The following is a 27,316-nucleotide window of genomic DNA, read 5'->3' as shown; positions in this document are numbered from 1 at the left end:
TCAAATTGTGGACTTTAATATTAAATCTATGAGCTAACCTAACATAATCTGACACTGTTCAAAAATAAAAGAAAATAAAAAAATTAAATTACTTCTGCTTACGGTAGACGCATCTGAGGCGTTGAAGCTAGAACGACATTTATCACATAGGCAAAAGCAAGAACGACTTCTGTCACACAAGCATAAACCTTCAATGGCTATTTAATTTTAAAATTATTTATTTATTTATTTATTTTATATAAATCAGTTGAAATCTTCTTTATTTCTAATTTTGTTTATAAATTTTTCAATTTTTCAATCTCAATTCTTTTATTATATTCTCAATTTTATTTTCTCTCATCAATTCTCTTTCGGAAACTCTTTGAATTCACAAATAATAATTCTATGTTTATAATTTTATTTTTATTTTTATTTTATCATTAGAAAATATTACAAATGAATATAATATTAAATGAATCTAATCCATTTGAATATTATCATACTAGTGTTGATGATATTATTAATGATGTATAAGATAAAATAAGTGGAGCACTAACAAGTGAAAATAGTACAGTATAGGTTCGCATTTGATAGATAGAAAAAAAAAACAAATGTTAATGGTGTATGAACACTACGATCAAATAGAGAAAATGATCAAAGAAAAATTAATTCGCCGAATAATATGTAAACATTGTGATTCTTGTTTGACATATGCAAGTACGAGTGACACGGGACATCTTTGTCAACACATGACTGATTGTTGTAAAACAATTTCACATAAGTACAAAGGACAAAAAAAAATTGCATTCACTTAAGCATGATTTGTTAGTTTCGATGCCAGTTCAGCAAGAGGTTTGAGTAGTTCCAAACACATGAGAGAAATGCCAACTTTCATATACGATCACATGAAGATGCGAGACTACATAACTAGGTATATAGTTGTTTTTGATCAACCTTTTAGTTATGTAAAAAATAAAATTTTAGAATGGATGATGTAAAATAGTGTTTAACCGACATTTAAAAGAATTCTTGAGGCCACTTTTAGGTTAGACATCCTGAGAACTTATGAATTAATGAAATTAAAAATTATTAGAGAATTAAGTACTTTTAATAATATTATTTCAATAACTTCTGATTTATGGACTACTACAAATCAAAATATAGAATATCTTTATGCAAATGTTTAATATATTAATTCTGATTAGTAGTTATACAAAAAAATTATTACATTTAGAAATTTAAAATATCCACATGATGGTATTACAATTTATCGTGCATTAGCAAATATTTTTTATGAATATAAAAATAATAATTATATTTTTTAATAAATTTTGATAATATAAAAAATAATGATAAAATTATTGAATATATGTATAATTATTTATCTCCTCCATTTAATAAAAAATTATTTCATATTAGGTGTGCATTCATGTTATTAATTTAATAGTTCAAGAAGACTTAAGTTTGGCTAAAAAACATATATAAGTAATTAGATATCTCATTGCATATATTTTTCATCATCCCTATTACGAGTACAAACATATCATCAATTATGTAAATCAATGAATTTAAGAAGGAAAAAAATTATAAGTAGATACTAAAACTAGGTGAAATTCAATATACCTCATATTGAAAGTGTGATAAGGTTATGAAGTTCTTATAACATGATACTTCAATACCTAACCAAAAGATTCGGTAAATCCTTTTTTTTTTTACAGATCAAGATTAAAAGGTTGCTATAGTTCAAATGAATATGTTAGAACCATTAAAGACAGTCACAGACAATTGTTTAGGTATGTATTATCCAACTATATAACACATTTCTCTAAATACATATCTCTGACGAGAATATACCAAAAGAGACGTGCATAATTGGATTATTTAAAAGCTTTAATGCATGATCAAAGTATAAAACGTGCAAAAAAGTGATGCAATAAAAAAACTTTATAAGTCAAACCTATAAAATAATAGTTATTTGAAAACCTTTGTTATAACATAACTACATCAATGTAGCTGAAAATACTAATAATAATAACAAACATATAACTGCTAATACAAAGGTGACACAAGCGTCCCTCTCCTCGTGTAGTTGCTTGTTGGACCATTGGATCCCCACATGTCTTATTACTCATCTCTACTTGCAAAGCATACAGAGAAAACATATGAGTAAAACTCAATAAGTGGAAACCTTTCGGCATCCATGACTGTTAAACTATCTAGCGATAAGACTCATGTTTCATTTGTAAGCTAACTATTGTTACACTACGACACGTTGGTGTCCTCACATAGGTCATCCATAAAAATTGTGATGACCTAAATTGAAATTGGTATATCTGATGCCTTGTGAAAGCTACTACGATGCCTTATGCACATACTAACTAGCCGATTAGGATATCTAACTGAGACACCCTGATCACACGAAAAAATCTCTGATAGCGGCTCCTTCCTTTATCATAAGCTAATTGAAACTGCTAGCTAACTATCTAGAGATTGCCACTATTTTGGATACATATGTGCTGTATCTCGCTAATCACGTGAGAAATATCTAAAACTCATATCCTTACCATGCACACTTAAACTGTATTGGTGGCTATGCACCTTGGCATCGAGAGAATAATGTATCTTATAAGTATCTAACCCTATCCCTCTCACAAATATTGTTACTTACGTATATAACTAATGACTATTTAGCTGTATGACACTAGCCTTAAAGTTGTTAACTTTTTGACTTAGATTCAATTTGATATGAGTTTGTGTAATCGTCCACATAGTCGGACACCTCATTTATATCTTTTTTTTGAATTTTTTATCATCTATTAGCTAATTACTCTTCTTATATAACTCTCACCCCTTTATGCATATAACTTAGGGGTATAATTATTTTTTGACTTTGTTTGATCGTACACGGTCGTGTGCTTCTTAACCCACACCTGTGTGCCTCTTGAACCATTAACACTAGCATGTGATATTCAACACATGGTTGTGTATAGAGCATATGCATACGAAGAGTTAACTTGGACACACTTTTGTATACTTGGATCTATGTATACGGACCACGTGACCTTTTGACGCATGTTGTCTGCTTTTGGAAACCATATATGAGCGTGTGTCCTATATCATATGACCATATATTTCTCCCCTCAAAACGAGTGCAGTATCCTCAGATTTTCAAAAGTTTGGAATGACCACGCGCATGTATGTGGTCATACACAGTCGTATGTCACGATCTAGAAATCACACATTAAGATTTCTATGTCTTTTCGATTATAATCTCGATAATACACAATAATAGTCTCTAATCATCCTAGATATATTATTTTCACTATCTTTTTAATCATAACACACATACACAAAATCTTATGATATTAAATCTAAATCAAATATCTTTCAAACCAAAACATATATTCATCATATAATTCAAAAACTAAGCATGCTTATAACTTATGCTATTCATAATCACATCTAGGTTGTGTATTTAACAGAAAAGGACGTTGTAAAAATCGTGATCAAGCAAGGGAAGCTATTCCACTTACTTGGATTTCGGTGACAAAGTCCGCCTTGCATGATAATTATGATTTCGATGATTAACGGTGGCTCTTTAGGCACCCATAGACTCCTTTCTCACATTCTCTCACTTTTGAGCGACTAGGAAGCAAAATGAATGTGAGAAAATTAGGGTTGATCATATTTTATTTTTATTTCCAAGACACGATACACAGACATGTATAGACCATAGATGACTGTGTGTCTAGTTACACAATTAAGGCAACTTCTTGTTTCACTGCGATCACAATTTGATCTACTTATTAACTTCTACTGACTATACACGACCATGTACACCTCCATACACGGGCGTGTATCCTTGAATTTTTTAGTCGTTATATTTAAAAACTAAAAAAAGATTGAAATGCCCTTGGACTTACCTGTGGGTGCTACAAACTACTTGTTCAATAATATATAATATGATGAAATAAATGATATTTTTAAAGAATATGAGTCTCATGACTTTTATCTTACTTTCCATAATATATCTACACAAATAGAACAAAAATTTAACAAATATTGAAGTAAAATTCTTTTACTTTATTCTGCGGCTACTATTCTAGATTCTAGGACAAAAACTAATGAAATATAAATTTTTTTTTGATGTTATTACTGAAAATTTGTCAATTAATAACAATGTTGATTTTATTGAATATATTTAAGATTTTTTATTTGAAATGTATAGTATTTATGAACAAAAATATATAAGGACTGGACAAAGTTCTATACCGGAGGTAAGTTTCGGTAGTTCAAGCAAAAATAAGTCCTATATCTGGTTTCTTTTACACAAAAGGTAAGCATCCTACCAATGAAAGTATAAATTATGGTTAATTTTATAATGATATCAATATTAACTATTGTTCAAAAATTGTTCAAAGATATAATACTAAAAAATTAAATGTTTTGGCATGGGGGAAAGACAAGACAAAGACTTTCCTGTGCTTGTTGTCATGACCCGAAATCTATTAACACTTCTGGTGTCGATTATAGTATCAAAATTTGTTTTTAGTGTAAGTGGATACATGCTGGATGATATACGATCCAATTTATACCCAAACATGGATAAAACGATAATGTGTATGAAAGATTTGCTCAAAATTGATTTCAAATTACAAAATTAGATTTTAGAAGATATATTCAAAGAATTCATAAATTTGGATGTTGAGAATAAGTAGATAAATGGTATGATATTTATATTTTATTTATGTTTGTAATTATATAATATATATATTAATTTATTTGTACGATATTATAAACTTGAAATATTTTTTATCATGTAATTACGATATTTTTCTGTCACAAGTGAAAGATTATAAATAAAATGTTTAGAATACTATCCTCAAGTTTAATAATTAAAAATTAATTTGTGTTTTAATTTTTTAATTGAAATTTTAAAAAATGTTTAAATATGCCAATCGGATTAAGGCCTGATTCGATTATATATATATATATATATATAGGGCTAGGCCTTTAAAATTCCATGAACCAGCTTGGGCCAAAGGCCTACCACTGTAAGGGCCTAAGGCAAGGCCGGGCCCGCCGTTGACGTGTCTACATGTAACCATTGATAAATAGCAACTAAATATTTGGGGCAATAATGCAAAAAATTAAAAGTGACTGTGAAAATGTTAAATTATCAGAACTTTAGAGACATATTATAATTATAAAGAGCAAAGTGCCGCCTTAGAAAGACGAAGGAGGTTGAAATCTGCGTCTCGTTTGTCAGTGAGATTTGGGGGAAAAAAAAAACTTCAAATTTATTCATCGATCGATCTAATAATTCAGAGGATCAAAGGAAGAAGATGGCGTTGAAGTTTCTGAACAAGAAGGGATGGCACACTGGAAGCTTAAGAAACATTGAGAATGTGTGGAAGGCGGAGCAAAAGCACGATGCCGAGCAGAAGAAATTAGACGAATTGCGTAAGCAGATCCAGGAAGAGAGAGAACGCAACGAGTTTCGCCTTCTTCAAGAACAGGCCGGGCTCGTTCCGTACGTTTCTTAAATCCAAATTTATTTATTTTTCTTAATGTTAGGATTAGGACTAGGGTTAGGGTTAGGTTAGGTTTTTTATTTATTTTTCGGTCAGTAATTTTTCTGGGGTTATATTAAAAATTTTCCAGGCCTTTTAGTTGTTGAATAGTTGATTATATTCAAATTAATTTATATTGAGTTAATTTTGGCTTTGGGTTAGGTTTCTTTTTTTTTTTTTATAAGTAGAATTAATGATTTTTATAGTCTATTTACAGGAGGCAGGAGCGTTTGGATTTTCTTTATGAGTCGGGTTTAGCGGTTGGGAAGAGTGATGGAGGAGGGGCGAGTGGAAGTGGGAGTGGATTCAAGGCTCTTGAACAAACTTCTACAACTCCCTCTTCTGTGGCTGCGAATCAGCAGTCATCTGCACCGGGTGCTTTATTTGACGCTGAAAAACCTCATGCTGCTGGTGATGCCTGGCGTAAACTTCACTCCGATCCTTTGCTTTTGATTCGCCAGCGTGAACAAGAAGCACTTGCCCGGGTCAAGAACAATCCTGTCAAAATGGCCCTTATACGTAAATCTGTATGTTCCTTTCAATTCTCTATGCATGTAACTTGACAAATTTTATATATTTGATGCTTTGCTTCTGCTCTGTTGCAGTTGTAATTATTGGCTGGTTCTCATTACAAGAATTTAACTGAAAAGACTAGATCAATACTATGCTTCTATTTGATCTTTTGCTGTCTGTTTTTGGTAGGTGGAGGAGACAAAAAACAAGGATAAGCCTCGTGATAAGAAAAAACATAAGAAGAAGGATTGTTCTAGCTCAAAGCATCGGAAACATTCATCATCCAAACATCAATCTGATTCTGAGGATTCTACTTCTTCAGAAATGGAAAGAATGAGAAAAACTAGGAATCACACAAGCTCAAACTATAGCAAACGAGCAGATTTGGAAGATGAATTAAGTGAAAGGAGAAGTAATGAGAAGAATCATCACAGCAAACAAGCGGATTTGGGAGACGAATTAAGTGAAAGAAGAAGCAATGGAAAAAAACATTACAGAGACTTGAGACACAGAGAGCAGCCACCTAGTGACCTTCCAGAATTAAGCAACAGAAGATGTGATGATCGGGATTCTTTGAGGTGGAATCACGATAAGTCAAAGCATGAAAGGTATTCTTCTGGTGGTCGGACAAATATGGATACTGACAAAAAGGGAAGGGAAAACAGAAGTTCTTATGAACCAAGCTCCCATATTTCTTCAGCTGCTGCAAATAGGAGTGAATCACACTATAAACACTGCAATGTTGCTCCTAAGCTTTCTGAAGAAGAGCGGGCTGCTAGGTTGCAGGAGATGCAAGAGAATGCTGAATTGCATGAAGAACATAGATGGAAAAGATTGCGGAAAGCTGAAGAAGATGATGCAAGGGAAGCTACACGGGATGGGATATCTGGTGGCAAGAACTTCTTGGATGCTGCACAAAAAAGTGTGTATGGTGCTGAGAAGGGGGGAAGCTCAACGATAGAGGAGAGGGTACGTCGCCGAACATATTATTCACAAGGCCGGTCTGAAGCTAGTGAAGGCAATGCTTTTAGACGGTGATGCCGGTATACATCCCTTTTGATGGAACCTGATAATCCAGGCTTGCTTATCTGTTTTTCCCCTACATGAGTGTATATTTCTTGAATCAGCCTATGTTACTGCAACATGTAGTGATGAGCTACCGAATGTTAGGCTGAATGATCAAGAATGACGAGCTACTGAATGTTTCTGCAAAATGTAATTCATTTACTCCTCAAATAGCCAGAGTATTTCTCTTCAGAATCTTGATATAACTTTTTGAGTACTCACAAGTGATAATTTATTGTTTCATGGATGCTGCAGGCATCATATTCTGGTAATAGTTATATGATATGTTGCTTCTGTTACTTTATCTTTGTTTTCTGTAATATGAATGCATGAATTTGCGAGGACCTCAAATCGGGGTGGAATTATGTCATTTTATTGTTGCATAAGGTCTCTACTTTAGATTGGTTTTCCCACTTTTGGATGTGATATCGCCCAATTTAACTTAAAGGTTTGAACATCTTAAGGGCAGGCTGCCGCTTGTGGGTGTAATCAGCCTAGCCTGTAACAGTAGCGAGCCCTCTTTGAAATAGCTGCCTTCCATTGTAAAGATTTGTGTATCATTATACTTGCCAATTCCAAGGTTAGTTGTATAGGTCACCGTAAAAGTTACAGTGGAAATTTACCTTTGTAGGGTTCTGCCACAGTATTTGGGGAAGAGAAAGTGATATTACCCCTTTGATTGGAGTTCAAAGATGGACTACTTGACCAGATAATCCAAGAGTATGAAAGGGATAACCTTATGACTTAAAGGTTTGAACATCTCAAGGGTAGGCTACCGCTTGTGGGTGTCATCAGTCGAGCCAGTAACAGTAGCAAGCCCTCTTTGAAATAACTGTCTTCCATTGTAAAGATTTGTGTATCATCATACTTGCCAATTCCAAGGTTTGTCGTATAGGTCACCGTAAAAGTTACAGTGGAAATTTACCTTTGTAGGGTCCTGCCACAGTATTTGGAGAAGAGAGTGATATTACCCCCTTGATTGGAGTTCAAAGATGGACTACTTGACCAGATAATCCAAGAGTATGAAAGAGGTAACGTTATGCCACCAGTACTTGAATAATCCTGCACTGATACATGATCAGTATCAGTATATGCGGCAAACAAAAGCCTAAGCACTTGGAGAGATTAAAAAATGTGGGTGCATAGTCATAGACTCCATGTCTAAAGTGGTTAGGCTTTGTGGACAGTGGGCGTATGAAATTAGATTAGATAATACATAATTGGTGGAACAGGTTTGATTAGTTAGTTAATTAAGTTGTTGGTAGGCCATTTTCAAAGTTGGACCATTGACCAAGTATATAAAGATACGATACATTTCCATCAGTTGTTACAGCTCAATCTCTGTGGTTTCAGTTTACATTTTCTCCTCCAAAGTAGACTTATTCAACGCTTAATGATCTAGTTAAGATTGACAACTCTTAATTAGTCTGGCCTAGTTTTACTCAACTGAAGTAAATTGTGCGGGCAACGATGAGAAGAAGTATCCAGCTTCAAGTTGAGTTCTGACTGATTCATTTACAATCAAATTTAGCATTTCAACAGGCATGAAACGGCTCATCTGTTACTTTCAGTTCAGGTCCTTAAAATAGCTTTTGGCTTCATTTTCTGACAGTTTCTTCTTAACAGCATCCCCCTATTGACAATCATTTGCTGTTAGCTAACCAGTTTATTGTTCTACCACCTTAATTAGTTTCTAGGGCTAAAGGGACAATCTTTTCTTCTTTGTCTTGGTACAAAAGGCTTGCCTTTTCCGTTAGGTTATACCCTTTACAGAGAAAAAGGGTCTGTAGGTGGACACTATTTCTAATAGCATTGAGCAAAGAGCTGTATTTTTATCAAAGCATTTTCGCTTCAAGAAGGTTGTCTTCTCATGAACATTTGCATAGCTAATGTTTAGAAAATGGAACTTGTTTTTGTTGATGGAGATCCATGAGTTTACATTCGATTCATTTGTTGTCCATTCTTCCAGGTTTGTAGCTCATTAAAATGGGATGTATGTTTTCAAAATTAGTGACAAGATCATTGAGTTTGAGGGAAGAACTGAACAGAAATTTTCAGAGGTGAAATGGCATCTCCAGTGGTGGCAGCAAGGATCACTTCCATGTACTAGTTTGCCCTGCCAATTCTGTAGCCAATTAAGAACTATCTCACAGCGTCTCTTTAGAACCAAATACACGCAGTAAACCGGAAGTTTTTGGGCTGATAAGAAATGAAGTCAACAAAACATGGGCAAACACAGCTAACGCTGACAAAGAAGACGAAGAACAGGCATCTTCATTGCTTCCAAAAGCTACTGAATCTACAGGTGCTGCTGATCGATCTCGATGGACACAGAGCTGTCATTTGTTAGAAGATGATCCTGAAAAGTTCTCTCCTGTTACAGAGAGATACAATGGAAATGATAAGGATATTACTCATGCTAGGAGTAGGAGCTCCCATGCAGTAGAGAAATACGATGCACTGGTTGAAAAACTCCGCTCATCCAGGGCGATGGTAGATGCAGAGCAAGTAAGGTTTAATGGCAAGGAAGAGAGTCCTTTGCAAACTTCACGACCATTCTAAGCTACCAGAATCAGAAGATGAATTCCAGGTAGAAGAAAAAACTGCAATCCTTTTTAGTTCAAGAACAGAAACCACAGTTGTTATGTCAAGTCCTGATAACTCTAGGACAACAGAGGAGCCAAATGTTATGGATGCTTGAGAAACAACCATCTTGAAGAAGGGGTCAAAGAGAAAGGCCATTGCAAACCGGCTAGAGTCGCTAGAAATTCCAACGACCATTGAATTTCCTAGAGTTGCAAGTCTTAGGGAATGGACACATGTCGGAGGACAAGTTTATTCCCCAGGAGCTTATGCTACTCCAAAATTCGGTAGTTATGCTGTACCGATATCAGAACCGGAGAAAAAAAGCATTGAGGGCACCATCTTTGATCCAGAATTGATAGCTGCCTTTGATGAATGCATGGAACATCTTGAAGCGGAAGAGGAAATAATTCTCAAACAAATTGAAGAGAGTTTTGGTAATGAAAAGCAAGAGGAAGAGGAGATTCTATTCCAAACAAAAGATCAGAGGACAGATTTTGTTCCACATCAAAATGCAAATCAACACCTTGCTTGACTAAGCATTTTCACTCAATATCATCTACCAATTTCATTTATTAAATTCATTACCATGTTAATGCATTTAAGTTTTACCTCTCTGTAATGTGAGGTGATGCTTAATTATATATGATTCTCCTTACAGCAAAGAAAACAAGGCAAAAGACTCGACAACAATGTGCCTCTTCGGTACTTACGGCCAATTTGGCTTTCCAGTTCGGAAGGGACAAAAAAAAACATAAACTTGATTATTCTACCATCCTGTTGAGATTAATTTGATCTTCATGGCAACAGAGAACAAGAATAAAATACATGAAAAATTCCAACATATATGTCTAACAATAAGCAAAATAGATTTGCAAATCTAGTCTTACTTTTGCTATTATGCAAAGTTTAGTTTTGATACACAGACACTTGAAAACCTCCTTTTCAATCTCTCCATTATTTTTCAGACCTTTTGAAAGTCTCCCTCCCACCCACTGCAAGCCTAATATTTCTTTCTTTATTTTGTCAACCTAATGTGTGCCCAGCATATTTGAAACCAAGTTCAATATCATGGCATTACAACAGAGAAACATGAAATACATAACCTTTTTCAGGTATACTGAATGTAAGACTCACCATTTTCTCACATTCCATAAAAAATGGATATAAATTGCTGGTATAAACTCACCAGAAGGTAAACAGGTATAAATTCACATAAGGGAGTCAAGATACGTATAATTCCTGCATCGGTTGTACTGAAAGAGGCTGCCATAGGTGCGATCCCACACTCCAATGAAGAGGGATTCTGTGTCAAGGCTAAAAGAGACGCCAGAGATCTCCCCAAAAAATCAATCTCCTGCTCTTTCTCAAACCCATTCTTTGTATCATAGACATGCACAAAGTCTGCTGGCTCTGCCGTCGCCATAAACTGTCCATCAGATGAGAAACGTATTGATCTAATAGCTCCCAGATTTCCCTCGAGCACAGCTACAGACTTTGATAAGTTCCTTACATCCCACACTCGACAAGTCTTGTCTTGGTTCCCCGTGGCAAAGATGTGGCAAAGATGTGGCAACCAGGATGCCATGCAGATGCAAATGAAAAGTCCAAGTGTCCACACAAAGGCATGACAGTCTACAATGAAAGACTTCAAATTAGCTAAAAGACTTCTCACAAGTGTATACAAGTGGTTGCATGTATTTAAGATGCTTCCACAATAGTTTCTGCCAAACAGAAATAAGTGCTACCTTTCCCGTTTGAGAATCCACCAGGAAGCCATCTTGGTTGTCACCAACAATGACAAGAAGCTTACCATCAGGACTCAAAGAAGTGTGCTGTCAACAGATAACATTAAATAAATATATCAGTTACATTCATTGAGAACAAATAACACATGAATGTGCAGCCAAAAGTTTATCAATTCAACAAGTTGAGCACGTGAGAAAAGTTGGGTAGGTAAACCTACGGTGCTAATCATTTACTACTAGTCATGTAGGTAACATCACTTTTGATAAAAAGTTTAAGTAACATCAGAAATCTGTTTTATGTACGAAAATAATCTATTGAAAGCCTCCAGATTCTCTTTGCTGAACCATTAAGCACAAACGTAACAGGTAAAAGCCAGTCCTATCTGGCTAAGGTCCAGAAAGCTAAAGAAGAATTACTTGCACAAGATTAACAGGTTGGCACAAACATATAGAATCTCACTCTTTGAACATAAAATCAGATAGATTTGTACAGTACACATGTACAAAAAGAAAATAAAAAATTTATGCACTATAGCACAATTGAAGACTAGGAAGCTGCAAAATTCCAACAGTAACACTCACATTCACAGGCCAAGGAAAAGAGAAATGCTTTGAAAGTTGAAATCTCTCCATATCAAAGTCCCTAACTCCACAGTCATTATTTGATGCTAGAAAGTGAACTGCACCACTGGCAGATGAATGATTTTAAGTCAGAATCCATTATCCCATTTACAAATTTGACCCTACTTCTAGGTCCAACCAATTAATAAAAGGAAAACAAAATAATATAACCGGGGACAATCATAAATCTCGACAGCATTTGTGATTGCATTATCATCATATGTTGTCCTTGAACAAAAGCAAACTCCTGGTTGATCTAAGTACTGCATCCCAACGGGGAAAATTTTTATCAAACATCATATTCGAAACCAGAACAGACCAAACCATAACCAGAGCAGAAAGTACAACTCAAAATAATGAATGCAGGACATGGCTAACTGAAATTACTTTTTACAAGTTCAAATTTCTACAGGCCTTCTGCTTACTAGCAGGTTTTTTTTTAATGTATTTATTTCTTGCAAAATTTAAATTAAAAAAAAAAAGCAAGAGCAAGCCAAACACAAATGACAAGACAAAATAAACATATAATGAACAGACAAGGTGATGAAATCTCATGTAAGACAAATGAACTAAGTACAAGTTAATGAATTAGACCAAGCTAAAGTGTAAAACAAAATGGAGATGTTCACCCATGAAGAGAAATGATGGAAGCCTAATAACAAAAGTTTATACGCACAGGCCCACAAGTGCAATTAAAGGAAGGAAGCAGGAAAACAATTTAGGAAAATCAGAAGGGGGCAGCTTGGGAAATTCAGAAGATATGGAAGCTACCAATTTAGAGAATCCTGATGTGATATTCGGCAGCAGCATATAAAGGAAAACAGTCAACTAAATAGACAGCAGAATATTCCGCAACAGCATATAATGGAAAACAGAGAAGAAAATAGGCAGCAGAATATTAATTGACTTAGGAAATATTTTCTTTAGATTTAAAAATATTATTATTAATATGATTCCTTAAAAAAGTTAGTATTACCTCTTGTTGGTTATTTAAAAGGCCTTGTTGAAGGGACTTGAAGATATATGGATTTGATGTTGAGTTAATAATATCAGTATTGAATTATTATTTTATAGTTCTGTGCCTTCAAACTAGTGGCATTACCCAGTTAATTTCTAATTTTCTTTGCCGCTGTTAACCTGTTTGTGTTGAGTGGGTTTTGTGTGATTGATTGGAGTGGAAAGATCTTAGTCTGGGACCATTCTGAAGGAGCTGTTGTGCATGCTGGAACCAACAGATTGGAGGCTTGCTTGCCACCATTGTAGGTTCGTAACAAACTTGGTATCAGAGCTGTCGATAACAGGGTATGGTAACGACAAGAATGGATTCACGAGTGGAAGAAATTGAGAAGAACTACCGCAATTTGGCTAAACGAGTGGCTGCTATTGATGATAAATTCACTAATGCGGAGGCAAATACGGCTGCTCAATTCGAATCAATCAATGAAAGATTGCATGAAATCAAAAATCTGTTGTCTCGGGAACTCAAAGGAAAAGAGGTGGAACACACGATGCCATCATCCTCAATAATGTAGGAGCAGCCTCCATTCCCACATGAAACTGGAGGGATCACAGGGGAAAATTTCCAGCCCCAATTGCAAAAAGTTGACCAACAATTCCCACCACTTCCCATGATGAACGGTGCCAGGATGAGGAATGAGGAAACCTTTAGAATACAACCTCTACCGCGCCGCTTTCCTTACGAACCAGGGTGGCGACGTGACAGTCACCCACGACGATTAGAGCTCCTAATGTTTAACGGTGAAAATCCATGGGGGTGGATAGCTAAAGTAGAACGCTATTTCCAGATGTATGGAATGGATGAAAGAGAACGTGTACCAGCAGTAATCCTCTGTTTTGAAGGGGAAGCTTTAAGCTGGTTGCAATTCCGGGAATTGTGGCAACCATTCCGAGAGTGGAGAGAGATGAAGGAAGAATTGTTACTCCGTTTCGGCTCGTCCCAACATCGAACACCTTATGAGCAGCTGATCCTCCATCGGCAAACAGGTACTGTTGCAAAATACAGGGCATGATTTGAGCAGTTGGTGGCCATGCTACCCACAGTGTCCATGGATTGTTTGAGAGGGGCCTTTTTAGCAGGATTGTTAGAACAAATTCAGGCAGAAATAAGACTTCTATCACCTCCAGATTTGCGCTCTCTGATGCAATTGGCGTTGGATGTAGAACAAAGAGATTGGGCCATAGCTGGGTTAGTCTCCATAGCAAACCCAAAACCAGACACCCAAATGCAATCCCATCCAGGCAACCAATTACCCATTACGTCTCATCATTCTGACCAATACTTACCAAATAATCTCATTAATAATTCAACCTCTCACTCGACAAACACAAATTACGCAGCCCAACTCCAACCTACTAATAACACAACATCTCCACTAACATACCAAAATCCTACCTTATTTATTAGCCCATCTATTTCCCCAAATATAAACCCAATTCTTAACCCAAATAATAATCCAAACCCTAAACCATATATCCACCCCATTCACCAAAACCAAAAACAATTCCCTTACCCATCCCAACACCCAAACCACACCCAACACCTTGACCCAAATTCACACCCGTCACAGTTCTTTAATATGCCACAGACATTGCTCTCTCCACCTCTCCACCAGTCAATGCATACGTGGAACCAGCCACCACAGTCAACACAACCTTCACAACCACCCACTACTGATAACTCGACTTTCCTCAATGGCCGACCTTTTCACTCCACAAATCGACTAGCCCAATCAACAGCCTCGATAGTCCAACAGCGGCCATCGTCGTCGTTTCTTTTGTTTCTCGCAAAATATGGGCCTAAACCCTAAACACAACCTTCACAACCGGAGATACAATCCAGAATTGCTCAAAGGTTATGTTTTAAGTGTGGAGAAAAATATGGGCCTACTCACCAATGCCGCTACAAGCAGTTTCGGCTTATGCTTTGTGAAGAGGAGATTACAGAGGATGACAGAATACACGAAGAAGCTGTTGACATTTTACCAGCAACAGGGGCGACGTTTGAACTCTCCCGACACTTTGTCGGGGAATCATTCATGGAGTGCCAACAGTGGTATTAGTAGATAGTGGTGCAACTCACTGTTTTATTTCTCAGAAATTGGTGACTCAAATTAAGGTTCCAGTGCTTCAATCAAATTTTCAAGTAACTATTGGAAATGGAGAAAATGTTAAAGGGGGTGGTATTTGTTTGGCAGTATTGCTATAGCTGAGAGAAGTGGAGTTTACGCATGATTATTATGTCTTTCTGTTGGGTAATGTTGACGTGATTCTTGGAGTAAATTGGTTGTCTACTTTAGGGGTGGTTCGCACAGATTGGCAGACCCTCACTATGAGTTTCGAATGGAATGGCAAAACAGTAACCCTCCATGGAGATCCATCCCTTGTTACCTAGGAGACCACTTTTAAAGGGATTTGGAAAACCATCTACACTGGAAACCTTGGTTACTGGATAGAATTGGCAGTAGCAGATGTTCAAGATACTAAGATTGACTCTCCTGAAATTGAAGCATTATTGAATCAGTTCAACCATTTATTTGTGGCACCTACAAGACTACCACCACACCGCTCACATGACCATGCCATCAAATTGGTCGAGGGAGCTGTTACACCAAATATCAGGCCATACCGTTACCCTCACCATCAGAAGAATGAGGTGGAAAGACAAGTTAAGGAGATGCTTCAAGCGGGAATAATCCGACCAAGCGTTAGCCCTTATTCCAGCCCAGTCTTATTGGTTCAAAAAAAAGATGGAAGGGGGCATTTTTGTGTGGACTATCGCGCGCTTAACAAGCTTACTATTCCAAATAAGTTTCCTATCCCAGCCATTGATGAGTTTCTTGATGAACTGGCAGGAGCTTCTATTTTCAGTAAATTAGATTTAAAATCAAGATACCACCGGAATCGGATTATTGACAGCGACATTGAGAAAACTGCTTTTCGAACACATAATGGGCATTATGAGTTCCTCGTAATGCCATTTGCGTTATCAAATGCCTCAGCTATCTTTCAGGCTTTGATGAATGAGATCTTTCGAGACTACCTTCGTCGATTTATTTTAGTGGTTTTTTATGATATTTTGATTTATAGTCGCACCCTGGCAGATCATATAGGTCATTTACAAACGACACTTGAGTTACTTTCTACACATAACCTGATGCTGAATAAAAAGAATGTTCCTTTGCTGTCACTCAGTTGAAATATTTGGGACATATCATTTCAATTAATGGGGTCGTCGCCGATCTCAAAAAGATTCAGAGTATGGTTGATTGGCCTTTGCCACGGGACATCAGTGAACTCAAGGGATTTTTGGGACTCACTGGATACTATCGACGGTTTGTTCGTGATTATGGCAAAATCGCTACCCCACTTACACAATTACTTAAGAAAAATTCTTTGTTTGGACGGAGGCAGCTACTCAGGCATTTCAAGCTCTTAAACTTCCCATGACAACAGTACCAATGCTTGTTATGTCTGATTTTACACAAATGTTTGTTGTGGAGACCGATGCTTCGGCCATAGGGATTGGGGCGGTGTTAATGCAAGGTGGACGACCTATCTCTTTTATGAGTCAAGCCTTGACTACTAGGGGGAAGTCAAAATCAGTATATGAGCGTGAATTAATCGCTATAGTTGAAATGCCCAATATTTTGGTAGGGTGCTTTAAATGAGAAATGATATAAAATAAGTAATATTTTATAGTAGTGAAAACATTTGGGGTAAAATAGATTAAGCAAATGTCTGGGTGGTTTAAGGAAAATTTTCCATTGAAACATTAAATAAAAGAAAAAGCCTTTAGACTTACTTTTTCATAAAGGAAAGAAGGAAAGAAAAACAGAAGCAGAGGCGAGAAAGAGAAGAAGGAAAAGGGAAAGATGAGAAGAAGAGAAAAAAAAAAAAAAAGAAAAGAGACGAAGAAGGAAATAGAAAAGGAAATGGATGGGAAGGGTACCAATTTTCCTCTCATTTTATTTTAGGGTTTTAAATTACTGTTCAAGTTAGGGATTTTCAAAATTCTAATATGTTGCTTCAAATTAATGCGAAAAGGTAAGTAAGGAGGAGGGATTCGTAGAGAATTTCAACACCGGCTTTGGGTCTACTCAAATCTGTGAGTGGAAAACAAACTTAAATTGAAATTTTATTTTATACAAATTTTATAGTTTTATTTTAAATCTCTGACAAATGATATTATTGATTTCATGAAATTTCTTATAAAGAATAGAATAATTATGCATGTTGTTGATTTTGATTGTGGGTAACTATAGAGTGAAAGACCACTTAATCCAACGTTGGGTATTATTATAAATTCTGAAGGTTAATTTAATTAATGTTGTATGTGTGGCTGGGGAGCCAAAGTTGTTTAATTTAGTTATGATTTAACTGAAATTTGGATATTTAATGTATTGATATTTTGTGTAGCTATAAAGTTGGGAGGTATTTAGTTCAGTTTGACGTGTGGAGGAAATCGTTAAGAGTTGATTGATTTGGTGTCGTGTATAGTTGCAGAGCTAAAAGAGGTTTAATCCAGTTTTATGCGATTGAAATTTGCTAAATGTTATTTGAATATATATATATATATTATGAGATTTTATAGTTAAAGGTTTTATGATTCAGTTCCAAGAAGGATTGAAATTTCTGAATAAATTGTTTATTGTTTATTGATATTGCTTGTGGTTATACAGTTGGATATTTAGTTTTGTTCTATGAGAGACTGAAATTTGCTAATATTATTTTGGTTTGATATTTTGTAAGGCTGTACACCTGAAGGTGATATTACTCAATTTCATGGATGATTGAATTGCTAAATAAATTATTATTAATATTATGCGTAGCTGTGGAGTTGAAGAATCTTAATTTAAAAATGAATGTGACTAGGTGATTGACCTAACTCAGTGATGGAAGGATTATATTGTTGAATGTTATCAAATTGGTGTTGTAACTGGATGTAGAGTTAATGTAGTTTATTCAATATGGTGAGAGCGTGACTACTTGATAATAATTATTTTAAATCTATTAGTGAGTATTGTGTAATGAATATGGCATTAAAAGATGGTATCCCTCAAATATTCTCGACAAATGCATATCATGTGGGAAGTTGCTCTGCCTGTGCAGTGTTTTATGCCAGGTATGACAGATTCCAGTTGCTCTATTTGTGTAGTGTTTTATGCCAGATATGACAGATTTCAATTACTCTGCCTGTACAGTGTTTTATGTCAGGTATAACAGATTTTAGTGCTCTACCCGAGTAAGATTACAAAATGTCGGGTATGACAGTTTTCCTCGCTCTGCCTGTGTAGGGGATACTAACCAGGTATGACAGATTTCTTCTTGAGAATATAAGTGTTGGCGTATAACTTAAGTTATTGTTTTAGGGAGGAGTTTATATCAAGAAAGAAATAAATATGAGTTGTTACAAATAAATTTTTGCTATTTAAATATGACCTTCCCCAAGCATTTTTATCATTAGTGTGACGTTTTCATGAAATTTTAATATGCATAGAACCATTGACAAATCTTGTGTCATGAATATGTTGTCAAAGGAAAAAGAAGAAAAGACAAATCTAGAAGTGGCTACAATTTGGTTTAGTTGTAATTGTAGCTTGAAAAATTTTCTTTGAAAAAATGTTATTTGAAATTTTTGGTAAGAACACCAACAGAAATTCAAGGACGGTGTTTCTTAATAAAACTTAATTATCAACAATAAATGATTTTATTTTAGTGGTGATGGTTCAAATACTTCTTAGAAATCTAACATCCTAGTTGGCTTATATATTATGAATTATTATATGTTCCTTTATATATATGCATTCAGTTATTCTAAAATTATTTTATAACTGTCCACTCGCTGAGCTTTTAGCTCACCCTTATAGAAATTTCTCCTTCAAGACATCTCCAGGATCGTGCCAAGCCGTGAATCCGCTCAAGGTTGTGCCATAATAAAACATTTTCCGTAGGTGTCTTATTTGTTGTGTATGTGAATCTTGTGAACTTATGTAAAAATTTAATGGCTAGAGGCCTAACAAAAACTTATTCTCATGTTTGAATGAAAATTAAGATGTATTTATATATGTGTGTGTGTGTTTGTTAGAATATTTGAGCAGCTTTACAGGATACATCTCGGCCTCCTAAGTCTCATAAGAGTGTTCAAACATTATGAGTTTAGTAGGTCAAGATGGGTTCTGTCAATAGTACTTGTATTACAGAAATGGAGGCATTATCTATTGGGCAAACATTTCATAGTCTGCACAGATAAAAAAAGTCTCAAGCATCTTATGGAACAGACTATTATCAGTGGAGATCAACAACGATGGGTGATGAAGCTTTTGGGGTTTGACTTCGAAATTTAGTATAGACCTGGGGCGGAAAACAAGGCTGCAGATGCATTGTCTCGATTACCAATTGATTCGGTTACCTTATCATTTATGTTTACAACCCACTAGGTAGAGGGTGATATCTTGACTGAGGAGGTTAGATCAGACGAGCATTATAAGGGAATTATTCAAGGACTATTAAATGATCCTACCAGTCATACCATGTATTCCTTGAAGAATGACACACTATTTTATAAGGGGAGGTTGGTAATTACACCACGCTCTAAGCTCCTTCCTACAATTTTATCAGAATTTCATTCTTCTTCTTTTGGGGGTCACTCAGGATTTTTTCGTACATACAAAAGGATTGCAGTAGTATTTTATTGGGCCGACATGAAAAAAACTATTCAGGATTATGTAGCTAGTTGTGAGGTATGTCAGCGAAATAAATATCAGGTTATGAGCCCAGCAGGACTACTGTAACCATTGCCTATTCCGAAGAGAGTTTGAGACAATATATCTATAAATTTTATTGGAGGCCTTCCTCGAACAAAAACAGGTGACACCATTTTGGTGGTGGTTGATCATCTCTCCAAGTATAGTCACTTTTACCTCTTTCACATCCGTACACTGCTAAAGAAGTGGTTGAATTGTTTGGTAGGGAAATTGTTAAGCACCACGGATACCCTAGGACAATCGTTTCCGATCGCGACCATCTGTTCATGAGTCAATTCTGGGGGGAATTACTTCGTTCAGTGGAGACCATTCTGAAATTTAGTAGTGCTTACCATCCACAATTAGACGGATAAACTAAGGTGGTTAATCGAGGCCTTGAGACGTATCTCCGTTGTTTCTGTGTGCAATAGCCCAGAAATTGGCCCAAATGGCTCCCTTGGGCCGAATATTGGTATTATACCACCTACCAAAACTCCATTGGTATGACCCATTCAAAGCCTTATACGGGTGAGAGCCCCCAACGCTTTTATGTTGGGGATCCGAACGGTCTAAGATTGATGACGTCGATACTTACCTTCAACAGCGCGATATTATTTTAACAGAATTGAAGGATCAACTCAATCGCGCAAAGGAACGTATGAAACGACAAGCTGATTTACATCGACGAGAGATTCATTTCAACATTGGGGATAAAGTGTTCTTGCAACTTCAGCCGTATCGTTTTAAGAATTTGGCTCGCCGACCAAATGAAAAATTAAGCCCGCGCTTCTATGGCCCATTTGAGATTACAAAAAAAATCGGATCGGTTGCTTATCGGTTTGCCCTACCTTCAGGGAGTAGGTTTCATCCTGTCTTCCATGTTTCTCAATTAAAGAGGGTTATTGGACCTACAATTCAGCCACAGCCTCTCCCTAATTGCTTATCTGAAGACCTGGAGTTATAGTTGCAACCAGAATCTCTGTTGGGTACTCGGCTCTCTCCACAAGGACGTTTGGAAGTTCTCATTAAATGGCACTAGCTACCTAACTGCGAAAATTCTTGGAAGGATGATGACGAGTTGAATGAACAATTTCCCCTTTTTCACCTTGAGGACAAGGTGTGAGTCGCTGCGGGGGGTATTGATGAAAGCCTAATAACAAAAGTTTATATGCGTAGGCCCACAAGTGCAATTAAAGGAAGGAAACAGGAAAACAATTTAGGAAAATCAAAAGGGGGCAGCTTGGGAAATTCAGAAGATATGGAAGCTACCAATTTAGAGAATCCTAATGTGATATTCGGCAGCAGCATATAAAGGAAATTAGTCAACTAAATAGGCAGCAGAATATTCCGCAGCAGCATATAATGGAAAGCAGAGAAGAAAATAGGCAGCAGAATATTAGTTGACTTAGAAAATATTTTCTTTAGATTTAAAAATATTATTATTAATATGATTCCTAAAATAAGTTAGTATTACCTCTTGTTGGTTATTTAAAAGGCCTTGTTGAAGGGACTTAAGGATATATGGATTTGATGTTGAGTTAATAATATCAGTATTGAATTATTATTTTATAGTTCTGTGCCTTCAAACTAGTGGCATTACCCAATTAATTTCTAATTTTCTTTGCCGCTATTAACCTGTTTGTGTTGAGTGGGTTTTGTGTGATTGATTGGAGTAGGAAGATGTTAGCCTGGGACCATTCTGAAGAAGCTGCTGTGCATGCTGGAACCAACAGATTGGAGGCTTGCTTGCCACCATTGCAGGTTCGTAACAAGAAATAAGAGAAATTAGTGTTCTCTTGCTTCCAATATTTTTCAGTCAGTGATGATGACAGCCACAGCAAAGAATATGTCAAGAAAGCACCAAAATATGAAGTTACCTTACAAATAAGCTCTCCCTGAAGCCCTCCGGCAATCAACAAATTATCCTGTACTGATAGTGTACTAACTTGAGTCTCTGTAAATCCTTCCAACAGGCTCCCAGGATGTTTCTATCATATAAAATAAACTTCAGTTAAAAATAAATTCCAACAGCACAATAACCATATAAGTAACATGATGGAACATTATGAGAAAGAGATACCTCGCATGGCGCCACATGCCCTGATACATCAAGAACTTCAGTTCTCTTGCTACTTAAAGAAGACCAATGCACAATAGAGAAATGTGACACAAGGTAGACATCATGCTTTGATGTTGCCCAAACCAAGTTCCGCAACTGCAAAGCCAGAAATAAATGAGTTTTTCCCTAAAGGTTTGCAACAATTGGCTATCAAAGCCTAAATTCTATTCAACGATCAGCTGCTGTCCAGCCAATGTGACTTCAATAATTGTAGTGAAAAGTGGTTCAAGGTGTGAATATTTAGTGGATTGTATAGACAGTGAGCATAATCCAAATTCATGCGATGCAAAAAAGATATCAACGTACTTGGAAATGAAGGATTGTCGATTTCACAGATCTTGTGTTTCGCCAAAACTCATAATACATGCCCCCCTTTTTGTAGGCTTGCATTCCTGAAGAAAAGTAGAAAAATAAAACAAAATGTTGCGAACAGAATGTAAATTGACCCTAGGATCCATTTTCTAATAATAAAGGAAAAATAGATGTTACCTTGTCTGAACCTTCTCCTGATTGAGGTATGTTTTCATAATTCTTGTACTGTTCTAGTCTAGTCTGCCTATACTTCTCGCGAGAAATGCTCAACCTTCCCAAGGAATTACCTGGATATCCACTCCCCTCCGAGCATCGGCAGCTGTTGTATCTGTTATCTTATTATCCTGCACAAACAACTTGATAAGTAAGCAAAAAAGAAGTTAAAAAAAAAAAGGTGTGGTGAGAGTGAACTTTGTTAGTGAAACTTCCAAAATCAGTAAGCTCCTTCACTTGAAAGGCCAGAGCAACAACATATATACATAAACCTAGAAGGGAGGTGTTCAGCTTCATGCAAATGCCATAAAGCATAAAATACAGAGGTATGAAGTTCACAAACCAGATGATCATAATCATCCTCATCAGATTCCAAATCACCCATAAATCTAGCCTGGAAATACGTATCGTCATCTACTTCAGCCAATTCATAATCATCCGCAACATAATAGATCTCTTCCTCATCCCCTTGGTACCGGGACATGTTCTGCGAGTAGCTTCGCACCTGAGCCAACCAAAAAAAAAAACAAAACAAAACAAACAAAACCATAACATTGCAAACAGAAAAAAAGAAAAAACATTAATTCACCCACAACAAAAATAAAAATAAATACATAAGAAAACAGCATCTTATAATGCAATGTTGACAACCAATGAAGACTCAGAACACAACCAACAAACGTTAAAATCTTCATACAAATATTAACAATGAGAAAGAATTCCTCCAGAATTCATTTAGAAACAAACTTGATTCTCCCAAACGGTTTCGGTTCGCTGAATTAAAGTTTGAGAGAGTGTGAATGATAGAATGAATACCTAAAGAAAATAACAGAGAAATGTTGACCTGGGTAGAGTAATGGAGCGAAAGATGGGGCAGCTGATGAGTGGATATTAGACTTTTTGATTCACCTCAAATCGATAAAACCTGGAGCTGCTGCTGTTGCTTTGTTGTTAATGTTTGTTTTGGTTATCATCCATATCGGAGATCATCATTATCAACATCATCACATCAGAGGTCGAAGCAAAAGTTTCAGTTTTACCTCTGGAGCTCCGGTTCTTCGGTGAGACACAGCCTGACATTTTCTATATGGGCTGGTCCTTTCATATTACCATCCACGTGGGCTTCATCTGGCCCAAAAGCTTCTTTTTTCTTAACCAAACCAAGCAGCTGAGAGCCTGAGACTGAAACAGAGGTGAAAGCAATATGGCTATGGCTATTACCTCCAGAATATCAAATCCTTTGATGTGTAATTGGTCAGATCGTCCCGTTACCAAGAAGAACTCCTCTCTTCGAATGAATTCGAGTACCCGTTTACGAACTCAATCTTTGTCAATAGAGACTGAAGTCACTGACACTGTTGAATCTCAGTCACTCGTTCGTCGCCTCATTCTTCTTCGGCATGCTAAGAGTTCCTGGGAATACCCTTCACTTCGAGGTATTCATTTAATCAATTTAGTTTGACTCGCTTCATTACTCGCATGCATTACACAAACGCTTGTATGTCTTTTTTTTTTTTTTTTTTTCAAGTTAAATCGTTCAAAATTCCATAACTTTCATTACTAAAGAGGATCTACCCTTTAGCTATAATTGGAAACTTATATAGGCTCCATCTAGCTCAACAATTTCGTCACTTGCATTAGAGAAAATTAAAAAAATTTTATCCAGAATTTTATCCGCATATTTGGCTTTACTTTGGGAGTTCTTTTATTTCATAAGGGTGGTTTTTAATTGAAAAAAAAAAAAATTCATATGCATATCTGACTAACCCTCAGGGATTATTTATGAAAGTCTCGTCATTTTTTTTAATTTCATTTTAATTAAAATTTCTTTTTGGGTAGATCATGATCGCCCTTTGAGTAAAGCTGGAAAGGATGATGCCATAAAAGTTTCACAGAAGCTGCAACAGTTGGGCTGGATACCTCAACTTATTTTATCCAGGTTTATTATTGTTATTGATTTCATAATGAGTTTGGGGGGTTCGATTCTAAACAATCTTGGTGAATTTTTAACTGGGTGATGCTGTAGTGATGCAGTGCGAACAAGGGAGACCCTTAAGATAATGCAGGAACATGTGAGAGGCTTTTTAGAAGCTGAAGTTCATTTCATTTCCAGCTTTTACTCTGTTGCAGCAATGGATGGACAAACTGCCGAGCATCTTCGGCAAGCTATATGTAAATACTCAGTGGATGAAATAGTTACCGTCATGTGAGTTTTGCTAGATTTTTCACATTCCAACTTCTTGTTGTTGTATTTATCTTCTTTGGTCCAAAAGAGACCCCTGCAAAGTGGAACTAATCTTTTTTGTTTAGTATAACATTCGAAGTATTTCTTTCTTCATAGACTATTTCTATTGACTCAACTAAAAATTATATGGTAAGATCTATAAATGGTGTGTGTTAAAACTTTCTTCATCTATTTTAGTGGTGGTTATATTGTATGATATGGATTTCTGGCTGACTAGAATTTCCGTGCAAGACACTGTAGAATTTTATATTTCTATGGGATGTTGAAGGATATGGGTTCATACCTTTGCTAGATTATCATAAAAAGCAAATTAATGCATTAAAAATTTATGATTAATCATGAAAATTTGGCAGGTGTATGGGACATAATAGAGGATGGGAGGAGGCAGCATCAATGTTTGCTGGTGCATTGATAGAACTTAAGACATGCAATGCTGCTTTGCTTGAAGCGTCTGGAAAATCGTGGGAAGAGGTTAGGCCCTTTATCCTTTTATAAGCAATTAATGGAGTAACCTTGTTTAGGTACTATTTGTATGCAGAATATTATTATGAATTTTAGTATATTCAACATCAATTAGTTCACTAGAGTCGCTAAGAAAAGTTCCATTGTTGTGCTGGCCCATGTGTTCACATTTGTGACAACTTAAATATCCATTTTAGATAAAATTTTGGTTCATGTTTTAGATGCTAGTCTTGGACTTGTTATTTTAGCATCTTCATAGGCATAATTTCAATTTTGATACTGCCATCCTAGGAGTGGATTCCAATTCTCCTTTAAGTGAGAATTGTTGATGGTAGTATAGGTTGATTTTGCTTGTGAATGCTTCTTTGGAGATGCAAATGAAAATGTCTATGTTGAGGACTGAGGCAGAATCTTAAGACACTAAGATGTTAGAAATGATTAACTGCAAGGGCATTGCTGCCTGAATGTGGGAGTGAGAATTCAACATTTGTTTACCAATTTAAGCCAGGGATGAAATTAAATCAACTACGTCAAGAGAACCTGTGTGAGTGATAAAGATGTATAAAAGATGTATTTATCTGCTTTTGTATTAATGTTTCAGTAAATTCTAGATCCCATGATATGCTACTGCAGGATTTTAATGTTTGTTGTGACTGTAGATGGAGGCACGGCATTTAATCTAAATGCGTTGCCTTGCCATATCACACCTTATAGATTAGGAGGCATTATAATTCTGTGATGGAGAATTTTAAAATTCTAACAAGATTTTTCTCGTTTGTCTATAAAGGAGAAAAGATGGTGGCATGTTTTAGTTTTATCCTTTGGTCTCACAAGTGATACTTATATTGTGATGGAAATCTTATTGAACAAATTAATGATGTTAGTACTTAAGATCCTGAATCCCTTATACAGGGACTTTAGCATGATAGGGAGACTGTTATGAGTTCATATGGCTACTTAAGTTTTATTTTTGAAAGAGGAGTTTGTATCACAATGATTGGAAATTCAAATTAGTGAAAGGAAATGTGTTCAAAGTGAGGGCAGGTGCGGCAAAATAAAAAATTGCTCATGTATGTTATTGGAAAAGTAGCTTAGGTTATAACTACAATATATCTCAAATAGAGAGTTTACTTGCATTCATTTATCATCATCATATGAATGTTAGTCTGACGTCTTTGAATGTAAACAGTTCATCATTGATTATGTTTTGTATGAACTTTATGCATGTGGTTTTAGTATCTGCTTGGAACTTTAGCTGACTGATTGTGTTGCCTTTTAGGCATTTGCTATTGCAGGACTTGGGGGGTGGAAGCTCCAGGGCATAGTAACACCCAGTACCGCTTAGAATTTTGTAAAATTCTGAATATTAGCAGTACTTATGCAGACCCTTTGTGACCTGAACGGCTAACCCTTAATGGAAAAAAGAAGAAAAAATGTCTACAGGTTGTTCTACTTGTAACAAGTTGTGCCTCTCCCGAATCTTTGTCTGCATCTTCCAAAAAATTTACACTCCGAGAAAGTTAAGATAATACTGCCCTGACACCAGAACTGCAGTCAGCAAAGTGCAGAAAGGTGGAAACTAATCTTATTTGCCGCCAGATATAATTCTTGATTAACTGGCTATAGATTTTGGTTAAGAGTACGCAATAGCAATATGCCAAAGTGAAGTATGCTGATTTTCTACACTAGGGGATCCCCAGAGCTTTGAAGGGCAAAAGCTAGAGCATCCAGAAATCATTTGAAATGGCCAAAGATATAACTTGGAATGAATGTAAATACTTTAATCTGATTATGGAAATTTTTTCTCAAATGATTGCAATCATCTTATATAGAAGGAATTCTACTACACTTTGTGGGCATGCAATGAATGAATGACCATTGTGGAAGGCTGAGAGAAAAGCCATAACATAATGGGGCCATGGCGATGCCATGTTTGGTCATATTCCGAGAAATGAAGGCAGGTAGGCATGTGATGTAATTTGAGTTGAGAGCAATAAAGCTTCTCAAAAGAGTCATATTCTCTAAATATGAATACAGTGAATAATCATGTTGAAGAGGGTATAATTGTAAAATCATTGAAAAGTGGAAGGGAAAGAAAGAGCTTAAAATAAGAAAGATAC

General features: G+C 36.0%; 2 protein-coding genes, 1 long non-coding RNA gene and 1 pseudogene across 3 annotated transcripts; 3 read left to right on the top strand and 1 right to left on the bottom strand.

Moving 5' to 3' along the window:
• The first annotated feature begins 5,208 nt into the window (after nucleotides 1–5,208).
• On the top strand, nucleotides 5,209–7,434 carry LOC123218684 (pre-mRNA-splicing factor CWC25 homolog). Its single transcript, XM_044640228.1, has 3 exons — nucleotides 5,209–5,512; nucleotides 5,770–6,079; nucleotides 6,255–7,434. Exons 1-3 carry the CDS (start codon nucleotides 5,325–5,327, stop codon nucleotides 7,101–7,103), a joined length of 1,347 nt encoding a protein of 448 aa, XP_044496163.1. The 5' UTR covers nucleotides 5,209–5,324; the 3' UTR covers nucleotides 7,104–7,434.
• A 3,104-nt stretch (nucleotides 7,435–10,538) lies between these two features.
• On the bottom strand, nucleotides 10,539–23,475 carry LOC123218683 (annotated as a pseudogene).
• On the top strand, nucleotides 16,996–17,910 carry LOC123218688. The gene is made up of 3 exons (XR_006502730.1): nucleotides 16,996–17,047; nucleotides 17,147–17,207; nucleotides 17,519–17,910. It is a non-coding gene; the product is annotated as an uncharacterized LOC123218688 (long non-coding RNA).
• Nucleotides 23,476–23,682: 207 nt separating the features above from the next.
• LOC123218687 (uncharacterized protein At3g52155, chloroplastic-like) lies at nucleotides 23,683–27,044 on the top strand. Its single transcript, XM_044640235.1, has 5 exons — nucleotides 23,683–23,925; nucleotides 24,329–24,428; nucleotides 24,516–24,695; nucleotides 25,088–25,205; nucleotides 26,476–27,044. The coding sequence occupies exons 1-5, from the start codon at nucleotides 23,694–23,696 to the stop codon at nucleotides 26,539–26,541; spliced, it is 696 nt and encodes a 231-aa protein (XP_044496170.1). The 5' UTR covers nucleotides 23,683–23,693; the 3' UTR covers nucleotides 26,542–27,044.
• The last annotated feature ends 272 nt before the right edge of the window (nucleotides 27,045–27,316 follow it).

The sequence above is a fragment of the Mangifera indica genome, chromosome 6 (genome assembly GCF_011075055.1).
Source record: "Mangifera indica cultivar Alphonso chromosome 6, CATAS_Mindica_2.1, whole genome shotgun sequence".
Taxonomy (NCBI): domain Eukaryota; kingdom Viridiplantae; phylum Streptophyta; class Magnoliopsida; order Sapindales; family Anacardiaceae; genus Mangifera; species Mangifera indica.
Note: the sequence above shows the minus strand (reverse complement) of the source record. Positions and strands in the feature narration are given on the sequence as shown.

Excerpts from the sequence above, each read along its gene's own strand:
- LOC123218684 (XM_044640228.1), top strand. The coding sequence starts at position 5,325 with ATGGCGTTGAAGTTTCTGAACAAGAAGGGATGGCACACTGGAAGCTTA. Across the intron at positions 5,513-5,769 it reads GAACAGGCCGGGCTCGTTCC|GAGGCAGGAGCGTTTGGATT; the intron begins GTACGTTTCTTA and ends GTCTATTTACAG. Across the intron at positions 6,080-6,254 it reads TGGCCCTTATACGTAAATCT|GTGGAGGAGACAAAAAACAA; the intron begins GTATGTTCCTTT and ends TGTTTTTGGTAG.
- LOC123218687 (XM_044640235.1), top strand. The coding sequence starts at position 23,694 with ATGGCTATGGCTATTACCTCCAGAATATCAAATCCTTTGATGTGTAAT. Across the intron at positions 23,926-24,328 it reads GGAATACCCTTCACTTCGAG|ATCATGATCGCCCTTTGAGT; the intron begins GTATTCATTTAA and ends CTTTTTGGGTAG. Across the intron at positions 24,696-25,087 it reads GATGAAATAGTTACCGTCAT|GTGTATGGGACATAATAGAG; the intron begins GTGAGTTTTGCT and ends AAAATTTGGCAG.